General features: G+C 36.0%; 1 protein-coding gene across 1 annotated transcript; it reads right to left on the bottom strand.

The window, feature by feature from the left end:
- Positions 1-6,673: 6,673 nt before the first annotated feature.
- LOC121413888 (bifunctional peptidase and arginyl-hydroxylase JMJD5-like) lies at positions 6,674-26,792 on the bottom strand. Its single transcript, XM_041606871.1, has 12 exons — positions 26,435-26,792; positions 23,826-24,040; positions 23,174-23,447; positions 22,021-22,084; positions 20,390-20,515; positions 19,521-19,663; positions 18,429-18,620; positions 17,561-17,639; positions 16,182-16,241; positions 14,888-14,959; positions 13,210-13,293; positions 6,674-7,687 (listed from the first exon to the last, which is right to left on the bottom strand). The coding sequence occupies exons 2-12, from the start codon at positions 24,004-24,006 to the stop codon at positions 7,418-7,420; spliced, it is 1,545 nt and encodes a 514-aa protein (XP_041462805.1). The 5' UTR covers positions 24,007-24,040; positions 26,435-26,792; the 3' UTR covers positions 6,674-7,417.
- Positions 26,793-27,524: the final 732 nt, after the last annotated feature.

The following is a 27,524-nucleotide window of genomic DNA, read 5'->3' as shown; positions in this document are numbered from 1 at the left end:
GCGTATGCCTGTAATTAGGCCAAAATATGTATTTCTGCAAAATATGCTCTTTGGTTTTCGGATGAAACGTACATGGTTTTACGTAAATTATATGCACTGACTCCCAGCACTTATTATAAAGTATTGCCATGTATACATGTACGTATGTACAGAATGAAGTTAAGTTTTATCAGTTGGATTTGTGTGTATATTTAGTTCTTTGATTTTGACTTGAGTTCATAGAAAAGATGAATACTGTTCAGTATTTTTATAGTTTTTTCTTTAAAAAGTATTTTTTATGTGGGTTGTGAAGTGTTTGAAAAGATACCAATGATCATTTTTAGCGTATGTGGGTATTTCAGTTTAAAATACTGGTAGGTTTGTCAATCTGCTTTTCTCATGACATAATCATTATTTCTATTTTGGAGTTTTAGAGTCAGGAGTTTTCTACGTAACATTTATTATCATCAGTTGCTGAGTATGAATGTGTCAATGCAACTTCTGTGACTCTATTTTCAGTTGGCCGAAAAGAAAAACGACTAAAAAGTTTGCACAGGCGCAAGACGGAGTAGCTCTTCTATGGAATGCAACAGTGTTTTTTGGGGGCCAAATTCACATGTCTGAGGACTGCGTTGTAAATTCAAAGCTTCCTAGGACATTCCTGGGAGCTAAAAAGAGAAGATGAAAAGAAATCTAGATTAAAAAAAAACAAAAACATTTTATTACTGATATATTTCGCTCTTACTAGTAGGTGTACATTGATTTGGAAGAGGCTATTGTAATCGCAGCTATAGCTGTGCTAAATCACACAGTATTAAGAATAGAGGTGCATCGCCTTTTCTTATTAGATTTGTATGATGCTATATGTCTGTATAAACTTTGGTAAATTTAGGGTATATGTAGTGTAGTGTCATGTTTGATTTATATTTCGTTAAAAATTCTTTGTCAGTGCAATTTGGGAAACAGAGTTTTAGGAGTTTAATCGTTAGAATATTAACATCATTGTCCAAATTTTTGTAAAGGGGCATTTTAATACAAAATCTAGTATCTTCACAGTGGCTATTTCAGTATGATTGATAGTTTGAATAATATATGATCTAATAATGACTATTAAATGAGACAGGTTGATGCATCATGCATAAATGACCTTTTCCCTTCTTTCTTCATAAACATACCGAGCCTATTTACTTTCAAAGCTCTGCCTTCCATTTGCATTTGGTGATTCTTTTGTTTCTCTTTGTGTACATTTACATACTATGTACTGTATCTCTTCTTGTTCATTAACATCTTCCTTTATCTCTCTCTCTCTTGCTTTGTCCAATAATACATTCATGCCTTCATCCTTCTTTTTCTGTGTCTATGCATTCATTCTCTATTGCTTTAGGATACCATATCAAGTGCCATATTCAAATATAAACATACAATTTAGATACATACTTCACTGTACCTGTAGAACAGGTTTAACCATAATTAAGATGTCTATTTAGTTCAATGTATCCGTTCAGTTAAGTGGAATTTCCTGTAATAAAAAGGGGAATGATTTATTGGGAATCTAAGATTTCTGAACCAAACGCTTCCAACAGCCTTACCATAAATGAATGAACCAACCTAATAAAGAGATGATAAAATGTGTTTTATATCATGTTTTATTTATTTAGATTAATTCTGGTTTTCAGAAGATCTGTCTTTACATTAATGAATTATTTAACCAGCAGCAGATGTACATGATCTGCATGGTATAGAGTATAGAGAATAAAGTAGTATACATGTACCAGATGGCGTTTATTTCTTATGTGATAAAGGTGATATTCTATTTGAATTCACACTTTCACACACTTGTACTACTAACTTGTTCAAACTTTGCTTCCTATTTGATACAGCAACAAATCCTTTGCTTTCATTGGAACAGTCGTATCAGTCAAGTTTGGTTTTAAAAAAATATAATTTTGAGATTGTTACAGAAAATGAAAGTACATCTTCACTGCATTGACTTTGCATGTGAAAGAGCTATACAACGTTTTGCTTGATCCCATGCTACGTAATCGTGGTCAGGGTTATTTTTGTACAAGGAAAATGTAAATCGCTCAAACTGAAATTACAAGCATGTAGCCCTTTTGCAATATTTTCTCTTGATTCTTCATTTTGTGTGAAAATATAGAGACCAATGTCAAGCAATTGTCTTGGTCTTTCCAACCATGTATTTTTCTAGCAATGAATATGTTGTAAGGTTGGGAAAAAAGTGTTGAAATTACTTTGAAGTTGATTTTCTCTGAAATTGGTTTGCAGTGATACGACGGTTCGGATGACCGCCAGCGAAATAGTGCGTTAAACCATTACCCAGACATTTTGTTGGTACTCTGTTAGCCTAAAAGATTCATTCTTCACTGTGTTAAACATACATGTATACACTGTATATACATGTACATGTATGTGTAGTAGATATCAATAAGATAAAAACTATCTTGGTCTGTTTTCAGTTCATGTTCAATGCAGTCTGTGCTGTTAGTGTTTTATGTTCTCACTTATTTATTCATACTGTTGGTCATTTGTTGTCTTCATTGTTTAAAAGTAGTGAATTTGAATCTGTGCTGTTCAAAACATTTTGCAATATTTATTACCGTATCTCACATTTTCATTCCTCCTATATATTTTATCAGATTAGATATGTAGAGTTGGATTATATTTGTTGACAATAAGGTCACAAGAAAATGGTCGTGCTTTTTGTGTGAGTTTTTTTTTTAGTGGAGAGGAGTAGAATGATACAAAGGGTTGCAAAGAGTTGAAAGTATAGAATATTGATCAGTGAAAACCTAGGCTCTGTAACACAAAGATTTGCCGTCAATCGCTAAATACCAATGACCAATCAAGATCATCGTTGCATGCGTGCTCGTTTGAATTACTGGCTGGGAACCAATCAGTGCAGTTCTTTTATATATCCAATTCATCGCAAACCTTTGTATTATAGAGCCCTGGGGAGGTTTTCATAAAATCTTTATCAGTGACTTTCACCAACTGATGTAAACTGCCAATCCTTTTATCTGATTGGTTAAAAGCAAATTAATCTGTGAAAATGACTGATAAAACGTTCGTGAAATGCTTTCCAGAAACATACCAGCCCTGAAAAAAGTTGATGATAATAAACATAATAGTTGGATAAGAAACCAAGGCTTCTGAGCCAATCAAATCATGATGGTCCCTCCTACCCCCCCCCCCCCCCCTCCCCTCTGGCAACTGCATGAAGGAGCGCAATTCATGGTGGGGTTCACAAACTCTCAAGCCAAGCTGTATATTGAGAATGGGGAAAGCAAATGCGACAGAGATAAAAAGGAACAGAGATACACAGAGGAAGATGTCAATAGGATTGACAGTAAGGGGAGGTGGAAAAAAGAGGAAGTTAAAGATGTATGAGAAATTAAGAGAGAAGACGGACACAAAACACATCAAGAGATTTGTGGAGTGGAGAAGACAGATACTATTAAAGATGAGGTTTGCATGGGCAAGATTTTGAAGTTTCAAACTGTTCCCTATTCTTTACTAGAAGAAAATTACAGTTTGAACTGCCAAAACCCTTTTTGTGAGAATTTTTTTTTCAATTTGTAATGAAACAAAAAATAATAGAATTTTCAGGGAGTACTTACATTGTTTTTTTATTTTATTTTTTTTTATTTTATTCATTCATTCACTCACTAAAAGCTTTTGTTTATTCATTAATTTATTTATTAATTTATTTTTTGGTGGGGGGGGGGGGGTCAACCTCATGGGCCAATTCCTCCACAATGCAAACACCAAGAGTTCATTAATTTGTGGTTTTTATTTTCTTTCCATTCACCTTGTTCACATTACAGGGACAATATTCCAAACTAATTGAGAATGAATTCAACATGGATTATCAAATGTCAATCATATTCTTTATTCTTTGAGTCTAACTCTTTCTTGTAATACAAACATTGTCATTTCACAGCACCACCACCAAATAAAACAAATACAAAACGGTATCAGAAGGAGCAAGATGGCTTATAAAGAATACAAGGTATAAACATACGGAGGATGAATATAGAGGCCTGTATTCTGAACTCTGGTTTTAAATTAAACACTGGTTTAAAGTTGTGGTTTAACTATGGAGAGCCAACTGGGGCACAAATCCCTAACAGTACTAATTGGTGGTGATTTTTTACCGGACTGCTAGGAAAGCATGAATGCTTGTAAGCAAGCAACCAGAGGACCAACTGCTTAAGGTCCTCTCCGAAGGACATGGTACTGAGGATTAATGCCTTACCAAAGGACACTAGCGCACCAAGTGGGAATAGAACCTGGGTCACTGGAATAAGAATCCCCCGCTCTACCGACTCCTCATTATTAATCCAATATTAATTCATATGACACCCAAATTGTTCATAATTGTCTGGGAATGATAACTGAAGTACATGTATTTTTCTTCCTAATGAAAGCAAAATGAAACAAAATTGTAAACATAGGAAATATATTTGAACTTTTGGCTCCCCATAATTTTAGCATAGAGTTAAACTGTGGTCTAAGTTAAACCAGACTTCAGAATACGGGCCAGAGTGTCTTGAAATTGTTTTAAATGGACCATCATTCCATTTTCCAATATAAACTCAGAAATTTGTCAATAGCTTATCTCATTAACTCACAAAATATACAAAATAATATCTAAAAATAGGAATGAAGTTTATAGTCACCATATATTGCACCAAAGAGTTAGGTAGTTATGTTCTAAATGCCAGGCATGCATATAAGACAAAATATTTCTTGGTAATGTTCTAAATTATCTTCATAACTAAGGGTTAAACCAGTACATTATAGTTAAAATAATTGAAGATGTCAACGATTGTTGCAATTTCTTAAAATTACATACATGTACACTGTGCAATTCAGGCAACTATTAAGCTGAATACAATTTGAATACAAAATGAAAATCCATGATTCCTGTATGGAAATAGAGTCATTGAACTTTTAAAAATATCTGAGCAGTTTTCACTCCCAACTTAGGCAATAATCACTTGCTTTTGATAAATGCTTTTACATAGTTTTGGGCAAAGGGAACTTTACAGGAGTCAAAAGGAAAATATGCAACCTTAAAATGGTTAAAAATTCACATTAAATAGCAAACGTAATGATTGCAAAAAAATGACTCTTGCAAGGGAAGACCACTATTCTATTCTTAGAAACATAACATAATACATAGTGTCTCTACTTAATAGCTTATACATGTAATTCTAAGAAAAATATAAGCCTTTAAAGACAGATTACAACCTATCAAAGAATTCAATTGGTCTAATATTTTTTGGAAGGCAGTTCCATAATTTAGTTGCCATTTTCCACAAAACTCTATGATTGAATGTCTTGGAGTTTACACATAACTTTACAGAGGAAATCACCTGATCGTAAATTTGTCTCATTTTTAGATAAGAGGTTTTAATCACCCCTGTGGCAATATGCTTTGTACATGAGCCACCAGATTTTAAAGGAAAACACACAAACAAATATAATTTACGCCATTAAAAAATACAAAATTTATTTAGACATCAAATATAATATTAAACATAATTTCATATGGGAATAAGTACGGATTTGCCAAAACACGAATCACACACTAATTCCCAATCAAAAGATTACAAACTAAACATTAACCCAAACAAAAACCACATGTTACGAAAACTGAATATATAATTGCATAATACCAAAATAATATAGAAACCTCTGAGATATATCACAAAAATACAAAAAAAACATTTCTCTGGAAAGACAGGATTATTGCATATCTATAATTGGCCAATGTGATATATGAAAATAATCTTTTAACATAAATAAAACTGCTCTTTTCTCATGAGATGTATATATTTTCCACACATAAAATGACTGTAATCAAATAACATTTGATATTAATGGAAAACTTGTCTAAAGTATGAGTTCCTGCAACAGTGCTTTTAGAAAAAAAAATCTTTGCTCCTCATAACTCTAGATCTAGTAGATTTAATAGTAGAGCCAAACAAAAATCATAGCATGGCATGGATTTTATTTTCACTTGATTTTTACTGAATCTGTCTATATGCAAAGAATTTGACATGGTTTAGCACCATCATTCCTAATAGTTGGTATTCCCTAATCAAATCATATATATACATACTGCATAGAATAGTTAATGTCACATTAAACTTTTAAACACAGTACCTCTCATTGTACTGGAGGTCGTTTCACAAGCTGTATGTAAGACTTATACAAGGTTTTAGGCAAGACCGGTGACCCTTTCTTGCGGTTAGCAATATAAGATAATAATAAAGCAATATTGACTGGCCTAGGGGCCATACAACATATTTTATTGCCCGCAACATTTCCACGCATTTTCTCATTGACTTTCCTGAGCGGGCAATAAATTGGGCCCGTGGATAAACAATTGGAATTTTATTGACCGGTCATTTGATCCCAGTCTTAAGCAGGCAACAATGTTTCAAATTTGCCCTGCTCAGATGTCTGATACGGTTAATAATAAATATAGGATTTACATGTATATATAGCGATTGTATACACGTTGTGAGGTGCTCACTGCTCAAGGCAATCCTATCTTACCCTGGCTAAGCTAGTGCTAACAGCTTTTTGAGGAATTACTTCCTGCTGGTACCCATTTACCTCACGTGGGTTGAGTGCAGCACAATGCGGGTAAATTTCTTGCTGAAGAAAAAATGCCATGGCTGGGAATCAAACCCATGTCCCTCAGATTGAATGATGCGAGTCTTAACCACTAGACCACCACATTCCCACCAATATACACCAATTTTGGTGTTGATTTATCTCCTCAGAAATGGTCACCAGTCCCTATTTAAGTGGCTTGTAGCTTATGAAAGCTTTATGAAACATACACCCGCAAGATTTTTTTATAAAGCTGTTCATGAGCCACTTGAACCTTTACCAATGATCCAAGTGCACCTTGTCCTACATTTGGGACAATGTAAGAATCACAATTTTTATTGTCCTGATTGTGAAAATGAACAAGTGAGACAACATGGCACATGTGCAATGCCTTGAGATGTATATGTAGCAGTCTATTTTGTCAACATGCACATCCAAAAAATCCCTACTCTCAACTAAACTAGTGGCAATTAGTATACAATGCACATTTTATTTCAGATCTGTACATATACACCAATATTCCTTTGTTCAGGCTTGAATAACAAATGAAAAGATATTTACGATAATAGTATGGATGCTTAGAATCAGACATGTATTTCTATTTTAGGAAGTGGGATATTCATTGAGAAACCCTCTTGGCTTGTAATGCTTTAGTTGTTGGTAAGTATTGCAGACCTTTCTGGATAGCCTCATGATTTTGTATGTGAATGACAATATTTGGAATTTTATTCCTTTTGATTTGGTTCCATCCAGATACCATACATCAGCAGGTCTTTAACAATGTCCATATCTAAAGTTCAACTTTCACACTCACGCCTGAATCATCATCAATATCTTCTGGATTATCGACTCCATGATCGGTCAACTCTTCCTCCTTCCGTATATCTTCTGCTTTCTTGTCTTCCCTTGTTTGACCTGTTTTCTTTTCATCCATTTTCTTTCCATCTTTCTTTCCATCGTCTCCCCAATCTATGTCATCTAGATTGAGAGGTTCTACTTGCTGGACGAAAACGTTTGGATCGTCTGATAATGGCGGCTTCTTTGTCTTTTCCATCTTTCTCTGAAAATCAAATAAAGGAACACTTCAAAGACGGTTACACTTCGTAATTCCGAAGGTTCTTTATTCCGAAGGTTCGTAATTCCGAAACACGTAAATTGCCTATACCTCGATGTTCGTTAATCCGAAAACGAAAAAGGGTTCGTTAATCCGAACATTTGTGGCGTAATTCCGACGATTCGTTATTCCGAAGGTTCGATAATCCGAAAACGAAATAAGGTTCGTTGTTCCGAAGGTTCGTTAATCCGAAAACGAAATAAGGTTCGTTGTTCCGAAGGTTCGTTAATCCGAAAACGAAAAAAGGTTCGTTATTCCGAAGGTTCGTTGATCCGAAAACGAAATAAGGTTCGTTTTTCCGAAGGTTCGTTAATCCGAAAACAAAATAAGGTTCGTTTTTCCGAAGGTTCGTTAATCCGAAAACGAAATAAGGTTCGTTAATCCGAAAACAAAATAAGGTTCGTTAATCCGAAAACAAAATAAGGTTCGTTAATCCGAAAAATGAAAACCGGGAAAGCAGAGGCAGAGGCAAGGGGAGGGGGCGGGGGACACTGTTGCCTTTCAATTATCATATGAGGATGGGAAGGCAAGGGCGGCCGAACAAATTTTCGTTGGGGGTAAAGCCAAAAAATGAAACTCATACGTCAAAATTGGGACTGTGGTGATATTTTCACCTTAAGATTATCATCTGCTTGAAGTCATTGTCTGTTTGATACTGATTAAGTAGAGAATAACTTTCTGAAGTGACTTCTTATTATGGCAAAATGTATATTTAGGCTTTATTTTTCGGGAGAGAGTATAATGAGCGAGCGGCTTGGTAAAACAAATTCAAAGGTGAAGTTGTATAAGGTTTTTTGTGGTCAGTTATTCTTAAAATGGCATTATTGCGAGGTGTTGCGAGCGTGAATCACAAGCTAAACTTTAGGTTATTTCAATAAAAAATGAAAATTAGTTTTTAAAAATCCGAGCAGATTTCTGCTGTCATTAAAAAGACGTGCATCTAACTAAAGAATTACACGAGCGCAAAACGCGAGCTTAAACATACTGACCAGAAAAGGAACCTGTTAAAGAAAGCATTTAGTGACCTCTTTAGGATGCATATTTCACCAATCGAATGAGAGTGCGAAGCGCAAGCTGAAATTTTTCAATATTCCAGCCTGAAAACTTAACTTAACTTGTATACTTTAAAAAGAGTATTTTATTTCGAAAAAACATGAAAAACGGCATATTTATTTTTGAAAAAGGAACTTTCCCATTTTGGAAAATATTAATTCCCCTGTTTTTTATTCCATTTTTGATGCCCCCTGCCTCCCTCCCGGCGGATCCAACTTTCGTCAAATAGAGGGGGGGGATTTTTTTTTAGCCATATTTTCCTTGATCGGCAGTTTAAAGTTGATTTTTGTTTGTTTCTTTGAAAGGGTAGTCCTAACAGTCAATAATTAGCTTTATCCTTATAAAATAAAGTAAATATGTAATAACATGATAAACCCTTTTTAAATAATGCGAGCGCGAGCTATATTTTTGTTAATATGATGGGCAATATGTTTGTGATCTTCAAAGCGAGATGCCTATGTAACTAAATTTAGATAATAACTGCTAGCAAGAAGCGCGAACAGAATTTTTAAATATATAAGCTCTGATCTGATCTAAAGGGGACATTTTAAGAACTTTTTGCAGTTAGCCATGAAGACGATGCGTGTTTTAGCCAATGGGGAGGAACGGATTTTTTTTGGGGGGGGGGGAAAGTAAAAAAAAAAGGGGCCAATAGGGGCAATTTGGTGCAAACGGATATTTTCACCATTAGATTATCATCTGTGTAAAGAGGTTGTGTGCTTTTGTAGTAACTAAATTGAGCACAATTTTTTAAGTGATCACTAAACATGCTAAAGTTATATATTTACGTTTCATTTCTGCGAGCGTAGAGAGCAAGCGGTTTGGGGGAAAAAGTCAAATCTGAAGATGTAAAATTCACCTTTTTGGTCAATACTGTGAAAAGGGCATCCTTGTGAGATGTTGCGAGCGAATCACGTGCTCAAACTTTTGGAAATTTCATGTGGGCCTAGAATGATGATATTGATATAGATATCATTTACCCAGGGAAGCCACTTCAGTTCTGAAAACTATTCTCCCAGCTATTATTATTTTTTTTTACAAGAATGCTATAGAATGTCCAGTTTTCAGGTTGGAAAATCGGAAAAATTTGGCTCACGTTTCTTGCTCGCATCAAGTATTGTTTATTGAGGAACTCATTCTATTCCTGGTTACAAAAAAGAAGTATGAAATGTCCAGTTTTCAGGTTGGAATATCACAAATTTTAAGCTTGCGGTTCGCGCTCTCATTATTTAGTTCGTGAGATATATATTCTATTCATGAGTCACTAAATGCAGTCCTTAAAAGATTACTTTCTGAAGCCTGTTGCATAAAACTTTTTACCTGAGAAAACTCTGGTAAAAACTGAAAACTAAGGTTAGTCTGATTTCCGCCAATTACTTTAGCACAGGGCAAAAACTCCTGTAAAAACAACCTGAGTTTTCTCAGGTAAAAAGTTTCATGCAACGGGCCCCAGGTCAGTATATAAACAAATTACAACTCGCCCTCGCATTAATTCTTTAGAAAGATACACATCTTTCTCACGATTACAAAAAATGCTCCGAATGCTCACTTCACGTCTTGTTACATGAAATGTCTACTAGTTTCAGCTTGCGATTCGCGCTTTCAACATCTCACAAGGATCCTTATTAGTATTATTTTTATTTTTATTACCAGCAGAAGCTGTTATCAAAAATGACATCCCCTCCAATACAAATCCTATTATCTAGAGGTTGCTCGCACGCTTCCAACACACTTGACCCCCTGCATCTTTAATTAATCCATTTGCTTATAGGCAGCAATTGCTCAGATAAAATCGTAATTAGCCTATGCTTGATCAGGGCGCCATTCTTAATGAAATACATGCTTTGGCCCCAACACACATCATCGATCGTTATTACTATCATTGCATAATATCGTGTAATCTTGTAATGTACGTATTTTACTTTGATATACATGTATGTATATATATATATATATATGTATTATTTCAATCAATATCAGGTGCGTCTGGTCAGGTATGGGGAGGAAGGTCTGCGGACCATAGTTATTAAGTTAACTTTTTCCATACCCTGGCAGCTTGACCAGACGCACCTGATACAACGTAATTTTGTCTTGAATTTTATATTATGATCTGTATGACTCTATTGCATTTTGTATTCACTTGTTTGTAATATTTTATTTGATTCTGTATGCCGAATAAAATAATAATAATAAAAAATAACATCGTTTTTGTTACCAAAATGAATTATTTTCATTTTCGGAAATACGAACCTTATTTAATTTTCGGATTAACGAGCCTTATTTCGTTTTCGGATTAACGAACCTTATTTCGTTTTCGGATTAACGAACCTTATTTCGTTTTCGGATTAACGAACCTTCGGAATTACGAACCTTATTTCGTTTTCGGATTAACGAACCTTCGGAATTACGAACCTTATTTCGTTTTCGGATTAACGAACCTTCGGAATTACGAACCTTATTTCGTTTTCGGATTAACGAACCTTCGGAATTACGAACCTTATTTCGTTTTCGGATTAACGAACCTTCGGAATTACGAACCTTATTTCGTTTTCGGATTGACGAACCTTCGGAATTACGAACCTTCGGAATTACGAACCTTCGGAAATACGAACCTTCGGAATAACCGAACCTTCGGAATTACGAAGCTTCGGAATAACGGTTGTATGCGTCAAAGACTGTACTTAGGGATTCATTTTATTTTGTTTCATTTATTTGGATTCAATTCAATTCATTCATTTTTCAGATATTGTAATACAAAATGTACAAAGGTTAAAAAACGGGAAGAATCTCAAGAAGCTTGCCGAGCAAGGTGCTCCCGTACAGAGAGCAGCAACAAAAAAAAATATAAACATAATATAAATAAGATAATCATATTGAACATAGACACATAAGACATTTTTCAAATACAGACATGGAAAAAAATATTCAAGATGTACGGATGCAGTATAACAAAACACAAAAATAAACATAGAATCCTAAATAATTTTTTAATAATTATTAATGCATATTTTTTAATACCTCTAATTGCATGAATGTGATCCTTAAATTCAACAATCATCTATCCAACATCCCCAAAATGTCCTTATCCTATTGAGTGGTACGCTGATGATTAAACCCAGATTTAGCTCCAGACTATGCAAGAGATTTAATCAACACTTTCTTGGAAAGCCACGTTTCATCTCATTTCTGCGATATTTATAACATAGATAACATACAAAAATATTCCAGTAGAATAGAGGAGGCGTAATAGCTCAGGCAGGAGAGCGGGGGATTCAGATTCCAGTGACCAGGGTTAGATTCCCAATCGGTGCGCTAGTGCCCTTTGGTAAGGCATTAATCCTCGTTACCAGGTTCCTCAGAGCTTCAGATAGGACCTTAAGATGTCGGTACTCTGGTTGCTTGCTTACAAGCATTTATGCTTTCTTAGCAATCATGTAAATAATGTCCACCATTTATCATTTATTGTAGATTTGTTTTATCCTATTTTTTTCTCATTTCATTACAGGCCCCCTTTGAGATCTCGGCCGTCGACCGCGCGATCGCGCCGAAAATTGGCACGCATGTTGTCTGGGAAATAATCTACAAAAATGTATAGTAATTTATTTCATGCAAATTGTTATTACATAATTATGCTAATTTATGCGTAATTAGTATGCGAAATCATACTTTTTCCTCTAACTCCATAAATAAATCTCCAAATGTTCTAATTTTTGGCATAGAAACCCTTTGTGATGTTCTTAGCAAGTGTACATGAACAAAATTGTGATATCAGATCAATATCTTATGTATTTCTTTGTTTTTTTTTACCTTTTGTTTTTCATTGTTTTTTTTCAATGAAATTCGTTGGGGACTCTTCTAAGATCATAAACAGCATAAAATACATTTAGGCCAGCAAAACTAAAAATAATCATACATTTATGATTTTTGGTTGAAAACACAATTTACATTGACTTTGTACACGAAATCACGTTTTTGAGCAATTTTTGGTCTGACATGCACTTACATAACATTGCGTAACTTCGGAACCGCGTACCCGGGTGACGCAAAATTGGTCTCAAAAGTTACGCAAGACGTGAAAGTAAAAAGTCAGCGAGCAACGCGGTCAAAAAAATTTGCGCAGCGAAAAAATCGTACGAATCGTTGAGGGGGGGCCTCGGAGGTACCCCCCCCTATATTCGGAAGTTAAGAGCGACTTAATTTTTTAGAACAACTGGTGATCCTGTCTTATGGTAAATGGTATATTCATTGGTGATGGTTTAGTGTGTAAGAAAGGATCACCAGTCGTTCTTAAAGTCGCTCTTAAAGTCGCTCTTAACTTACGAACAGCTTTATGCAACGGCCCCCTGGGTTTAATTCAAACCCGAGTTCAGAATACAGGCCAATATGTTCTGATATTTAAGATCATGCAATCTTACCAGCCTCTCTTGTACTTCCTGTTCATGTGCTATATCGGAAAGCATAAATAGTTTGGATTCCAACTGGAAAGTGAATATCTCATCCTAAATAAGAGAAAAGAATGAAAAATGTGAAAAATAATAACAATAAACAAGTGGAGCCTCTGGCAGTCTCACCTGCATTATGCAATTCAATATAGCAGCAGTGCTGACTTAGCTGAAACTTACGACTGAAATATGATAATAACAAATTATATTCATTTACCCTAAATGACCTTTGACCTTGATCATGTGACTTAAAACTTGTGCAAAACAATAAATGATACATGTACTTGACTATCCTCTCGTCCTTGTTTCATGAACTAGAACCATAAACTTTCAAAGTTATGATAGCAATTCAACAATACCCCAACATGGCCAAAGTTCATTGACCTTAAAATGACCTTTGAACTTGGTCATGTGACCTGAAACTCATGCAGGATGTTCAATAATACTTGATTATTCTTGTCTAAACTTTATGAACTAGATCCATAAACTTTCAAGGTTATGAGAAAATTCAACAAATACTCCCAGTCCAACACAGCTAAAGTTCATTGACCCTATATGACCTTTGACCTTGGTCATATATTCTGAAACTCAGCCAGGATGTTCAGTGAAACATGATACACAATTACCCTTATGTCCAAGTTTCATGAACTAGCTTTCAAAGCTAAAATGGCAATTAAAAAATTACGCCCAACATGACCAAAGTGTGTTGACCCTGAACTACCTTTGACGTTTGTAATGTGACCCAAAATTCGGGCAGAATGTTTGGTGATATACCAATACCTTTATACATGTATCCAAGTTTCATGAACTAGGTCTACACACTTTCTAATTTATGATGACATTTTAAAAACTTAGACTTAGATTAAGATTTTGATGTTGATTCCCCCAACATGGTCTAAGTTTATGAACTTCGACCTTGGTCATGTCACCTGAAACTCAGGCAAGTTCTTCAGTAATAATTGATTATCCTTGTGTCCAAGTTCCATGATCTTGGTCCATATACTTTCTATGACACTTCAAAAACTTAACCTTTGGTTAAGATTTCAATGTTAACGACGCTGCTGCCGCCGTCGGAAAAGCGGAGCCTAGTCTCGCTCTGCTATGCAGCCGAGACAAAAACCTGTGTATTTCTTTAAATGGTTTTCATGTAGCCCTTTTCCCCTGGCTGCAATTCATTCAAGCTTTTTGCTTTAGCTGACCACAGCATTCAAATTAATTTTACATTTTTATATGAATTAAGTCTTATCTATTGTTATCATTGTGTAAATGTCACATTTGTAATCTGATCAATAATCCTGTACGTTGTTTTTTTTTATATCATTGCTGTGAACTTGTATATCAATAAATACAGGAAACATCTGGGCCCCATCTTACAAAGAGTTGCGATTGATCACATAAATCATAACTATGGACGGCCAAAAACGTCAACTTCTAAAATTCAAATTTGTTCAGAATATTTTCTACAAATGATGTTCATTCATCATTCTCTTGAAGATTTAGTGTGATTCTCTGTTTACAAAGGAGATTGTGTAAATTTCCTGTAAAAAAAATTATGGTAAAGATGGATTTCCATACCGTTGAGATTGATTGGATCAATCATAACTCTTTGTAAGACAGGGCCCTGCTTTGAAAAAGAATACACTTTTATTACCGTATCTTGCAGTTTTGAAAGATCCTCTTTATCGAGTAAGCCATCTTCTGTCAAGTCCAATAATTCAAATGCCTACAGAACAGAGAAAATAAAAACAAATACACAAAGAAATCAATTCAAGACACCTCTAGGATACTGGTAAAATTCAATCTACAAAAACATATCTATCGCACTCAAAACTTTATTAGCTGGGTAATATGCATGTACATTTGTGCTAAAAAAGTTAAGGAACCCCACCACAAAATGCACTCCTTCATGCTGAGTGCTGAATGTAGACAACAACACTATAATGTTCGGTAAGCCAAGAGAAACAAACTTTATTGAATGCCATATTTTATCACCTGACTTCACAATTAACTATCTAAAACATTGCAGGATTTGACAACATTAAAGGACAAGTCCACCCCAACAAAAACTTGATTTGAATGAAGAGAGACAAATTCAACAAGCATAATAGGCAAGGAGGTCCTAATCGTCAAATTCGTAAAAATTGAAATATTGTATAATTCAAACAATAAAAAACAAAAGAAATAGTGAGTGAGTGACATCATCGATTCTCTCATTTGGATGTAACTGGCTCGTTCATATAACTATTCTGTTAAAAATAAGCAAAACTTTGAAATGTCATAATTTTCTTATTTTACATCCGATTTTGATGAAATTTTCAGCATTGTTCTTGTCTGATTTTTCTCTATTGATTGAAATCAACATTTTTCTGAGGTGGACTTGACCTTTAAATAAGTTCATTTTCTGGTAGGGTTCACTGTTAAACTTTCCCACATTTATTATCTCAGAATGTATGAGGAAAATGGCTAGTTCATGATTCTAACTCTCCCGAGTATGCTGATGATCAAATCTTAATACATTTATCTGATTTACTTGGCCACAAGTATTACACCTGCTGTCCTTTGAACTGGTATCACAAATAGCTGATGGGAACTTATCAACTATAGCCTCCGAAACTTTCCTCTTAGTTGCAGAAATTGTTTTAAAAGCTACCTGTTCTAAAACTAATATTTCTATGTGGTGTTTGTAATTTTGATATTGTAGACCCCTTCCAGTTTGTGTTGTTTGCATGAAAGATTGATCACAAAAGATGTTGGGGAGGGGGTAAAAAGCACTCCAGGCTTGAAAGGATAAGTTTCTGGCTCGATGTGTTTTTAAACCTTATAAAAGGGGCACTGTATATAAAATGCATTATTTTTATACAATCAAGGTACCGGGTATTTCATATTCAAAACTGCATATGAAATTACTAATTACAATTGAATATAATGAAAATATATCAACTTACTTCTCTTGAGAGGGCATCGCACTCTTCATTCCATCTCAGATCACTTAACATTGTTAATTTCTATGAAGAACAACGGAAGGGGAATATAAGGGTGAAGGAAATGTATATGATATTGATATAAAGTGAACTGCAGAAAATTGTATACATCATGTACATGTACATGTATATCAATATTGATTCAAGATGAGATATTCATTATGGCCCGTATTCTGAAGTCAGATTTAACTTAGAACATGGCCGAACTCTGTGCTAAAATTATGGGAAGCCAAAAATGTTAATTTTTGTTATTAAGTTGTATTTTTTCATGTTTACTGTGCTCTTTTCTGATTCATTGATGGTGAAGACAATAATCTATTTATACTTCCCACACAATTATGAATGATTTAAGAGTCAAATGAGGTGTAATATTATATCTCTACTGTTAGTGATTTATGTAACAATTGGCTATCCATACTTAAACCACAACTTTAAACCTGAGGTTAAGTTAAACCCGACTTCAGAATATGGGCCTATAGGTTTATTTTACGTGACTCTATTCTGTTTCCATTTATTTGTTTGGATATATCAAGAAGTGAAAACTTTCATGATTCTTGAGTCACAAAACTTTGAAAATAATACCACATGATACGAAATTAATCTCTCCTCATACCAAAGATGATAATGATGATGGTAACAGTGAAAATGATGATGATGGTGATGATGACCAAGTCAATAAATATTACGACAGTGGTGATAATGATGTGGTTGTTGATGGGGATGATGATGTTGAAGAGGAAAAAGGAGAAGATGGTGATGTGATGATGATGATGATGATAATGATGATGGTGGTGAAGGTGATGATGATGATGATGGTGGTGATGATTGTGAAGATGAAGAGGATGATGATGGTGATGATGGTGCAGGTGATTGTGAAGATGATGGTGATGATGATGATGTTGATGATGATGGTGGTGATGAGTGTGAAGATGAAGATGATGGTGATGATGTTGAAGAGGAAAAAGAAGAAGATGATGATGATGTGATGATGATGAAGACGATGATGATAATGATGATGAAGACGATGATGATGAAGAGGATGATGATGGTGATGATGGTGCAGGTGATTGTGAAGATGATGATGGTGATGATGATGATGTTGATGATGATGGTGGTGATGAGTGTGAAGATGAAGATGATGATGTTGAAGAGGAAAAAGAAGATGATGATGATGTGATGATGATGAAGACGATGATGATAATGATGATGAAGATGATGATGATAATGATGATAATGATAATGATGATGATGATATGGATGGTGATGAGGATGTTGATCATCATCATCATCACCATGACATGTGATAAGAAATAAGACATGATCAAACTGAAAATACACAATACCTTCTGTAATAGAGCAGTAAAATCTTGTTGAGTAAATAATTGTATCTCCTCATCTTTCAGAGTGTCAATTAACATCTCACTATAGTCAAACAGAGAGAAAAGGGAAAAGTTTTAGACTTTCAACAACTTAACTCTACTGAAAAGTATACTTCAATATAGACAATAAATACAAATCGGTTTGAAAAATCACTAAAAATGAAAATATTGGACTTTCATTCTATCACATAAATATTTGTATTTTAGTTTACTAAAGCCCCATCCCCATAAAAAAGAGAAGAAACAAAGGAAAAACAATTTGCAAAGGAAAAACAATTCAAACTAATGATCATGAAGTCAAAGAAACAACATACAATAAGCTTCCAGTATCTAATAAGCAAAACAAGCATCTCGTATATCTGCAGCAGCCTGTAGACTTGTATCTTCAAAATGAAATTGAGAGAAATATCAAGTTCATCAACCCAAAATGGAATGGAATGAAATGGGATGGTGAGATAGGAAGCTTGAGGTGAGGAATGCTTCAGCAGTTTCGAACCCTTACAGCTATATGTAAGCTGCCAGTTCTAGTCATACTTCTTTTCTACATTTCTGGTTCTGTTTCAAGGTCTCCTTTTAAAATGTGGTATTCTCAAAGGGGAATCCAGCCTTAATCATAAAATATTGTGTGAGAGGGGAGAAAAATTGGAAAAAACAGAATAGTGAAAGAAATAGAACAAGGACTAAGAAAATTAGTTAAAATTTATCACAAATTTTAAAAATTCAAACCTTTGTATTGTTTCTCCGATACTGTAAAAACTTTGATCTAAGTACATATGTCTGATTTTTGTTTCAGTAAAATTAAATTTTGTTGGGTTGGATTCCAATTTCTTACACTGCTGAAGGTTGATCCTCTTCAAAGTCTTCTTCAAATCCCAAAGGTCTCTCGACATCCAGCTCTACATCCGCTATGGTCAACCTCCGGTCAGTGGGTCCACAGATCTCTGGACTAGGGACAGTTTCACAGGAATGGTCAAACCAAACATTAACCGCAATATTACGGCCGATTGAGTTCACCTGATGAATCCTGGGTAGTGGGAAGAATGTCAAAGGGCAAAATTCATGGAATTGGAATAGATGGACAAGTGGAAAGGCTCAATACTATTTTGACCCGTAATTTTTTTTTTTTCAGGTAGAAAAGTATGTATGAAGGTAGGAAAAAATATAGGCTGATACATGTATAAACAGTGGCAAGTGATTGATGTAAAATTGTCATTATTTTCGTGATCACTCCAGATCTGTTAGTAGGGCAACATATAAACAAGTGGAGCACCTCTGGCAGTCTCATCTGCATTACGCGATTCAATATAACAGCAGAGCTGGCTTTGAAAAACAAAGATCTATTGAATAATTATTTACAAAACAAAACAACAACCCACAATTCATATGATAATAAGATACTATATCCATTGACCCAAAATGGCTTTTGACCGTGATCATGTGCAAAACAATCAGTCATTCTTGATTACCCTTATGTCTATGTTTCATGAACTAGATCCAAAAACTTTCTAAGTTATGATGTCAATTCAACAATATCCCTAACATGGCCAAAGCTCATTGACCTTGAATGACCTTTGACCTGGGTCATGTGACCTTAAACGTGCACAGAACATTCAGGGATACATATTTGCTCTTATGTTTAATCCACAAATACCCCCAACATGGCCAAAGTTAATTGACCCTTTGTGACCTCTGACCTTGGTCATGTCGCCGCCACTGTCACTGTTGGAAAAAAGCGGCATCTACATGTATCTACATGTATAGTCTGGCTCTGCTATGCAGGCAAGACAGAAACCACAATTTCTTTTATTTTAACCGATAAAAAGAATAACAGTATAAAGTATATAGGGCAAAGCAGCTAAGATTTATATCCCCTAGCTCTCCACAATTATATCAATTTACTGATTTGTTGGGATCTGGTACTCACCATTTATAAGGAATATAGATGCAATCACCTGGAAATAGTTTTGCTTTGTAGAATTCAACATTCCTCAATCCAGGATATTTGATCATGTCTACGCTGTCCACATCAACACTGGAATAACTTCCATCAGGATGATCAAAGTGAAACTGCATAGAAAAAACATTACATATTCAATGCGAAAAGTTAAGTTCTGTTTACCGGTACTAATTTATGTTTCTCAAGCATAAACAAAAACAGTACAATATCTATATGCAAAATATAGACAAAGAAAAAACAGAAACAGAAGTTACAGAATAAATGCAAAAGTATATAAAAACTTGAACAAGGTACGCAGAACCTTGTGGGGGTGTCGTGGTCTAGGGGGTGTCATGGTCTAGTGGTTGTGTCTCTTGTCTTTCAAGCCTGGACGTGGGTTCGAATCCCAGCCATGGCTTGTCTTCCTTCAGCAAGAAATTTACCCACATTGTGCTGCACTCGACCCAGGTGTGAATGGGTGTGCGGTAGGATTTATTCTTTGAATGCTTAGTGCCTAAACAGCGGCTCAGCTACAGCCGGGATAATAATATGATACCAAGTATCAAGCACAGTAGAGTATATGCAATTATAGTAGCTGCGCTATACGAATGGAACATATATACCACATTATTACATTTCAATTTCATCACCAAATTATGGATTTTAGTGATTATTTTCCTTCAAAACATTTCAAGCTTTGTAGAAAATATTCTGATGTAATGAAAAGGGACACACTAGTTTAAAGTTCTTTTTCTCCTTCTTTTGATATATTTTATGATTTCTGGCAATCTGCATTAAAAGAAGTACAGCCAAAATCATAGAATGTGGTCTCGAACAGACAAGTAATATAGGCCTACCTGATGGCGATACTGTGTGTAGTTAAGGAAGAGGATATCTTTCTGACCACTGAATAGGCAGTTGATGTTGTCTGTATCGTCATTGTGAAGATGAGACTTGGTACCACCGCTGCTGAACCACATAACCTGTATAATCAGGAGGGGGAGAAGGAGATGAAGGAGGGAGGTGAGGAGGGGAGGAAGGAAGGGTGACAGAGGAGCAGGAAAATGGGTATTGAAAATGGAGGGGGAGGAGGAAATAGCAGGAGGAGAAAGAGGAGGAAAAGCAGGAGGAAGAGGAGGAAAAGCAGGAGGAGGAAGAGGAGGAAAAGCAGGAGGAAGAGGAGGAAAAGCAGGAGGAAGAGGAGGAAAAGCAGGAGGAAGAGGAGTAAAAGCAGGAGGAAGAGGAGGAAAAGCAGGAGGAAGAGGAGGAAAAGCAGGAGGAAGAGGAGTAAAAGCAGGAGGAAGAGGAGTAAAAGCAGGAGGAGGAAGAGGAGGAAAAGCAGGAGGAGGAAGAGGAGGAAAAGCAGGAGTAGGAGGAATAGGAAGAGCAGGAAGAGGAAGAGCAGGAGGAGGAAGAGCAGGAGAAGGAAAGCAGGAGCAAGAGCAGGAGGAGCAGATGGAGAGGAGGAGGGGAGAAGGACAATTGAGATGGTGGGTGAAAGAGGAGAAAGGGGAGTGAAGGGATGAGAGGAGATAAGGATGAGAAGATGAGGAGGAGGGGGATACAACCAAATAAAGGTGAATGGGAATTGTGGACCAACTTACCAATCTATGTCAAGAATGGCTCAAATATATTAAGCTAAGTAATATTCAACAAATGTTAACTTAATTATATGTTCATTTTATCTCATGATTTGTTGTTTACTCTAGTTTGTACTTTCTAAGTATTCATTGTCATGAGCAGTGGAGTAGATCAATCTAGAAAATTGTGCAGTACAATTTTTAAATATTTTTTCTTCAAATTATTAAAATCTGAATCAATAAAATGTGAAAGCACACAAAAAAACTTGTTTCATGTGATCTACTCTCTGCACACTATTCCAGAAGGCTGCAACACACTGCAACTAGTAAACGTAATAATTTCATAAACATTAAGAGGGGACTTCAACTGTAAGGATGCAATACAATTGCAATTTGGAAGGACTAAAATACATAGGAGAGTCTGTTTAATTCAGTTCTAAGGAATGGAAATCTCTAAAGCAGCCAATAAAATCAAGTATATGATGCAAGTTATGATAACAGCAAATATACAATAGTTGTGAATCTTAATGAAACAGGCCCCTGGTCTGAAAAATTGCTCTGACTCAGGGGCACGTCGTGATCTGGTGGTTCTGACTCTCGCCTTTCTAACAGAGGGTCGTGGGTTTGAATCCTAGCCATGACGCGTTTTCCTTCAGCAAGAAATTTATCCACATTGTGCTGCACTTGACCCAGGTGAGGTGAATTGGTACCCGGCAGGATTAATTCCTTGAATGCGCTAGCGCTGAAAGGCAGCTCAAGCTAAAGCCGGGGTAATAATAATAATAACAATGCACCTTGGAATATATCGTTTCTAGATAAATGGTGCTATACAAATGCCTATTATTATCATTATTTGACTTATAGAAGATTGACCTACAATTTAGAAATTCAAATATACATAATCTCACCACATCTGATATTCTTTGTAGTATTTCATCACAAACCAGAGGTGGAGGAATAACAACATCTTTCCTGCAAAAATTATAAAAAGAAATGGTTTCAACAACATCAAGTTACAATGTGGGACAAATACTCAAAATACTCAAACAATGCTGAAACCATTCCAAAATAGCTCTGGCTAATGCTACTATTACTTGAAAGATTTTTTCCAACTTTGCCATGAACAAATCTATTTGTGTGAAATGTTGATTCACATAGACTACAAGCAAATGATCATATAAAAGTCTAGGCTAACAGTAAAATATCTGGCTCAACTTACTTATGTGTCTACTTACTATGACTTGCATTTTACCTTTGATAACATCATTACTACAAAATTTATTTTATTCAACTGAAGAATTATCAAGAAGGTACTAGAAAAAAAAACCAACGGCTTCTCTCTATTCACAATATACAGAGAAATGCAATAGAGTATACTACATTACAATACCAAATTCCATCTGTGGCAAACATCATCCTTATTTTACTTAGGCCAATCTAATGTATGCATCTATCCATCTGTTTGTTTGTTTAATGCATGTTTTCTCTGTCACCAGCCACCGTATCAGTGTGAAATTTATCTGATTCACAGTTTTTAAAAAGGTTGGGGTGGGTTGATTCGCAGGGAATCAGTTTTAAGGGGAGTGAGAGTGATCATGTGCTACCGCTCTCATTAATCCATCTTTGGTAGAGCGATTTATCACTCGCTGCAGCGATTGCTTATCAACAAGAGTGTCAGTCAATGATCAAACTGTTAAGAGTCCACCTTGAAAACCTCATTCTCTGTCAAGGTTTTGTAAATAACACACAATTTTATTTCAAGCAATAACACACATGCAAGAATGACATTAAAAAGTTCAATGAGATAAATATTGCATAGATCTATATCTGATTGTTTGTCTCCTTTGGTTGTAACTTAGTGTACATTCCTCCATCCATTTTGAAATCGGACAAGAGAGCTCCCCTTGTATGTCAAAGAGCTTCTTTGTAGTGCTCCCCTAATGCTCCCCTTAAAAGTTTTAGGAGAGCTTTTTATTGCTCCCCTCACAATTATAAAACTTAGTCCCTGGATTCACATTTTTTATATAAAGAATGATAAGCCTACTTCAGTCTACCCCTCACCTGAGGAACTTGGGCAATGTATCCACCATATACTCATCCTCTGTCTGATACCGCTCCAGGAACTCCGTAAACTTCATCCGTTGGGTAGGCTGCTTCCGATCCTCTTTCTTCCTTATCTCCACATCAATGATGGTCGTCTCGGCCTCTGGTCTGAGTCTCAGGTTAGTGTCGGACCAGGACTTGAAGGCAGGAGATAGTTTGGCCCCGTTCCGGAAGACCACTGGCAATGATCCCAAGACATGGTCCACATAGAATGTCTTCGGAGACAGGAAACCTGTTAATAAAAAAACATCAATAATGTCTTACTATTTGCAGTGGGATAGTGTTCACTCAATGATTCAATTTTCATTCAAGATCATACTGATTTTTAATTTTTCAGTACATGTATGTAGAATTTTTTTGATTGAAATATGTAACATTGTCAGGGTTTGTATGTGTGCATGTGTGTTCAAGCGTGTGATTGCAGATGAAGTTGGTCTTTGTTTGAAAGACATTTTAATGTTGTTTGTAGTTAATTTGGTTTACTACTACTACTACTTACTACTACCACTTCTACTACTACCACCACCACTATTAATTAGTACACTTTACCAATGATAAGTATTAACTTACTAAGTACTATCCAACCATTACTACTTTGTATTCGTAATACCTTCTATAACAGGTATAGCTCTTTGGACAGCCTTTGCTCCTAACGGTTCAAGGTGTCCAGGCCACAGTTCAGCTGGATCAGAAGAATCTACTTTACTGCTCCCGGTAGAAGAGCGCCTCCCCGTGACCAAATGAAATATTCCCACCAGGGCAAGTGAATACAAAACTCGCTGAAGGATCATTGCTGAGAAGACCACCAAAGATCACCTAAAATTCCTGTAAGAAGAATTGAATTATTGAAATAATATAATAGTTATCAATGTTTGTGATAGATGCCCAACAAAAATATTTCCTTGTATGTACAATGCTGAAACAGTTGCTAAAGCTTAAGCTGGTGTAATTATAATAGTATGCCTCAGAATGGTTTATTAGAGATAGATGGTATGCCTATTATTATTATTATTAATATGCATGGATGTATTCCATTATATTTCCCAATTCAAACAGATCATTTTTGAAATTTTACAATGTGACCTCACAGGTACATTGTACATAGAGGCCATTCACTACAGTGATCAAGTTTACAAACGTGAGAGCAGTGACCAACTCAAATAAGACTACCAGAAAAACTCACTTCTAACTGAGAGACAGAACAATTTTGGTCTAACCTGCACCATATTTTCAGGCTCTGCCTCATGTACAAAAACTTGATATGACTATGAGAGAGAAATAAGATTTTAAAAAAAAATTGATATTCCCATAGACTCTAAAAGCATGCATCTACTCGGCAGTATGTATTTATTTTTTTTGCTGTTCCATTTTGTCTTGGGTTAATTCAGCATACATGTACGCAGGCTAGCTCTGTGCTCCGCCCTCTTCGTTGACTGAGCAAGCAGGTTACTTACACTGTACTTTAATATGGGGGGTGTCGGTGTCATGGTCTAGTAGTTAAGACTATCATCTTTCAAGCTAAGGGATGTTGGTTCGATTCCCCGCCATGGCATGTTTTCCTTCAGCAAGAAATTTACCCCCACATTGTGCTGCACTCAACTCTGGTTCAGGTAAATGGGTAATTACGGTTCCGGGACAGCCCGACCACCGGACAGCCCGACCCTGGACAGCCCGACCCGCTGCCCTGGACAACTCGTCCCGGTCGAGTTGTCCAGGGTTGGCTCTGAATCGGACAACTCGACCACTTGAATTCTTCTTCAAAATTTCATTAAATAAAATTTCAAACTTTATTTCAAAAGTATTTTCCGGCATAATCCATGTTTCTTCAATATATTTTCGACAGAAAAATTGACATTTCAGTGCATTTTGAGCTATTTTGAAAGGGAACTCGCTATATTTTCTTTCAAAATAGCTCAAAATGCACTGAAATGTCAATTTTTCTGTCGAGAATATATTGAAGAAACATGGATTATGCGGGAAAATACTTTCGAAGTAAAGTTTGAAATTTTATTTAATGAAATTTTGAAGAAGAATTCAAGTGGTCGAGTTGTCCGATTCAGAGCCAACCCTGGACAACTCGACCGGGACGAGTTGTCCAGGGAAGCGGGTCGGGCTGTCTGGTGGTCGGGCTGTCCGGACCCCGGCAGGAAGTAATTCCTCAAAAAGCAGTGACCACTGGAATCGGTAGACTACATGTAGCTTAACTGGGGTAATATAGGAGTGCCTTTAGCGCCTAACAAGGTAAATACATGCACTATATATGTCCTATATTATCATCTTTATTTTGATAGTTATAGGCTTTTGGGTGGTTTTGGAGCAAATTAACCTCGCTGGTTTGTACTTTTTTTGACAACTAAAACAATTAGGGATAGTGTACTACTAATATACTACTCACACTTATTCAACCAATCAACCAGGCGGGGGGGGGGGGCCACAGGAGACACGTGCCTCCCCCCCTTTTGAGAAGAAAAATTGAAATTTGTAATGCAAAATTGCCATTGAAACCGAGATGCATCCCCCCCCCCCCTTTGAAAGTGAAGACCTTTTTTTATTTTGCGGGTCCAAAATATTGGTGGTTGAAACTTGAAAAACTTTTTTTGGGGCTTGTCAAAATTTTCCTCCGAAAAATTTGGATCCACCCCTGCATTCAACCATAAATTCTGAAGACCGCATTAAATTAAGTCAGGTCTATCTCCGGGCTAAAATTATTGGAAGCCGAAAATGTATTTTAGAAATTGATAAATTGTTTTGATGAGTGAGAAAACTGTTATAGCTACTACTTACAGAATTTCATTTGAGCATGTATTTTGAACATGAGCTGTGAGATTTATTTCACAATTGGCTATCCACATCTAGATCTAATTAATCCACACAATTAAATTAAAACTGACTTTCACATATGGGCCTCTGGGTCAAGATATATGTTCTATATAAAGCAAGGTTTCTATGAAAATGAAAAAAATTCCAACTTTTCTACCACTGCCATCTAGATTAACATTTTTATTGTTGTCATGTGCGATGTCCCTTGTTTTTTTTTTCTTTCTTTCTTTCTCTTTCTTTCTTTCTTTCATTCTTTCTTTCTTTCTCTCATGCCCATCAAAGCCAAGGGAAATTGATTTTTAAAGTAAAGCAAATCTAAATAACAGAGATTGATATAAAAGAAGAGAAGTTGAGAACTTGAGTCTGAGAGTGAGACACTCACAGGAAATCGCAACTTACGATCGACGCGACACGCCACGAAGCTTTCTTTACTCAGAAGTACCAGTCTCTGACTCCCCCTCTGTCCTGAAGGTTCAGGCCCTTTCTGGTCGGCTGTTCCGCTGATTACTGACTCAGGTTACTGACTCCAACGATCAACGACACTGCACATTTGTGGCCAACACAGGCCGCTGTGAATGTCAATTAAGAGGTGAATTTAACGATTCAAGTAGTATTGACTTCAATAACTCGACCCTCAGATCTTACAATTAGTTTTGTCTACAAACCGACACGTTTCATGGAACTTTCAGTGCTGTTTTCACTTCAGGCTCAGGTCAAACTTCACCTCGCATGCCCGGAAGTACGGTACGAATGTACGTGTACGTTATTATAATGGGGGAATCCCCTGAAACTTTTTTTAACACAATAAAATTTTCATTTTAATTTATTTGATGCAAGATAAAATTTTAATTTTCATTATTTGATGCAAGATAAAAGACCAAGAATACCTTAGTTGGTCAAGATCCGTGCCGGGAATTGAACCCAGGGGCCGATTGCACGAAATGGTCTTTCCAAGGACCGTCTTTCGTGTCGCCCATCTTTTATGATACGCTATAAGCGGGGTATTTCTGAAATTTATGATAAAGAATTAAATTCCTTAGGTTGCTTTTAAATCAAATTTTATGATATATCACATCATTTTATAAACAAATATTTTGTTTATTTTAATGGACGAATGAAATATGTTTGCAGATGATTTATTTAAAATGCGTTTCACATGGCGCATCATAAAAGATGGGCGAGACGAAAGACGGTCCTTGCAAATACCCTTTCGTGCAATCGGCCCCTAATGATTACCACGGTGATGCGGGCGGGGTTCATCTTTCTTCATTCTTATACACATCAGTGGCGTAACAGGCGGGGGGGCGGGGGCATGCAAGCTGCCCCCCCCCCCCCCAGCGGATTTCACCGGGAAAATTAAAATAAAAAAAAGTGGGGAAAAAGAGAAAAGGGAGAGGGAGAGAAATGGAAAGGGAATTAAACTGAAAGATAGAAGAGGAAAGGGAAGAAGGAAAGGGAAAAAGGAAAGGGAAAGAAAGGAAGAACATAA

The sequence above is a fragment of the Lytechinus variegatus genome, chromosome 4, assembly GCF_018143015.1.
Source record: "Lytechinus variegatus isolate NC3 chromosome 4, Lvar_3.0, whole genome shotgun sequence".
Taxonomy (NCBI): Eukaryota; Metazoa; Echinodermata; class Echinoidea; order Temnopleuroida; family Toxopneustidae; genus Lytechinus; species Lytechinus variegatus.
Note: the sequence above shows the minus strand (reverse complement) of the source record. Positions and strands in the feature narration are given on the sequence as shown.

What these genes read in the sequence shown, in the direction of transcription:
- LOC121413888 (XM_041606871.1), bottom strand. Translation starts at nt 24,006, where the DNA reads ATGATCCTTCAGCGAGTTTTGTATTCACTTGCCCTGGTGGGAATATTT. An exon ending in AGCTATACCTGTTATAGAAG is followed by an intron (nt 23,448 to 23,825) that starts GTATTACGAATA and finishes TTTTATTAACAG; the next exon opens with GTTTCCTGTCTCCGAAGACA. An exon ending in TTACTGCTCTATTACAGAAG is followed by an intron (nt 16,242 to 17,560) that starts GTATTGTGTATT and finishes TGTTCTTCATAG; the next exon opens with AAATTAACAATGTTAAGTGA.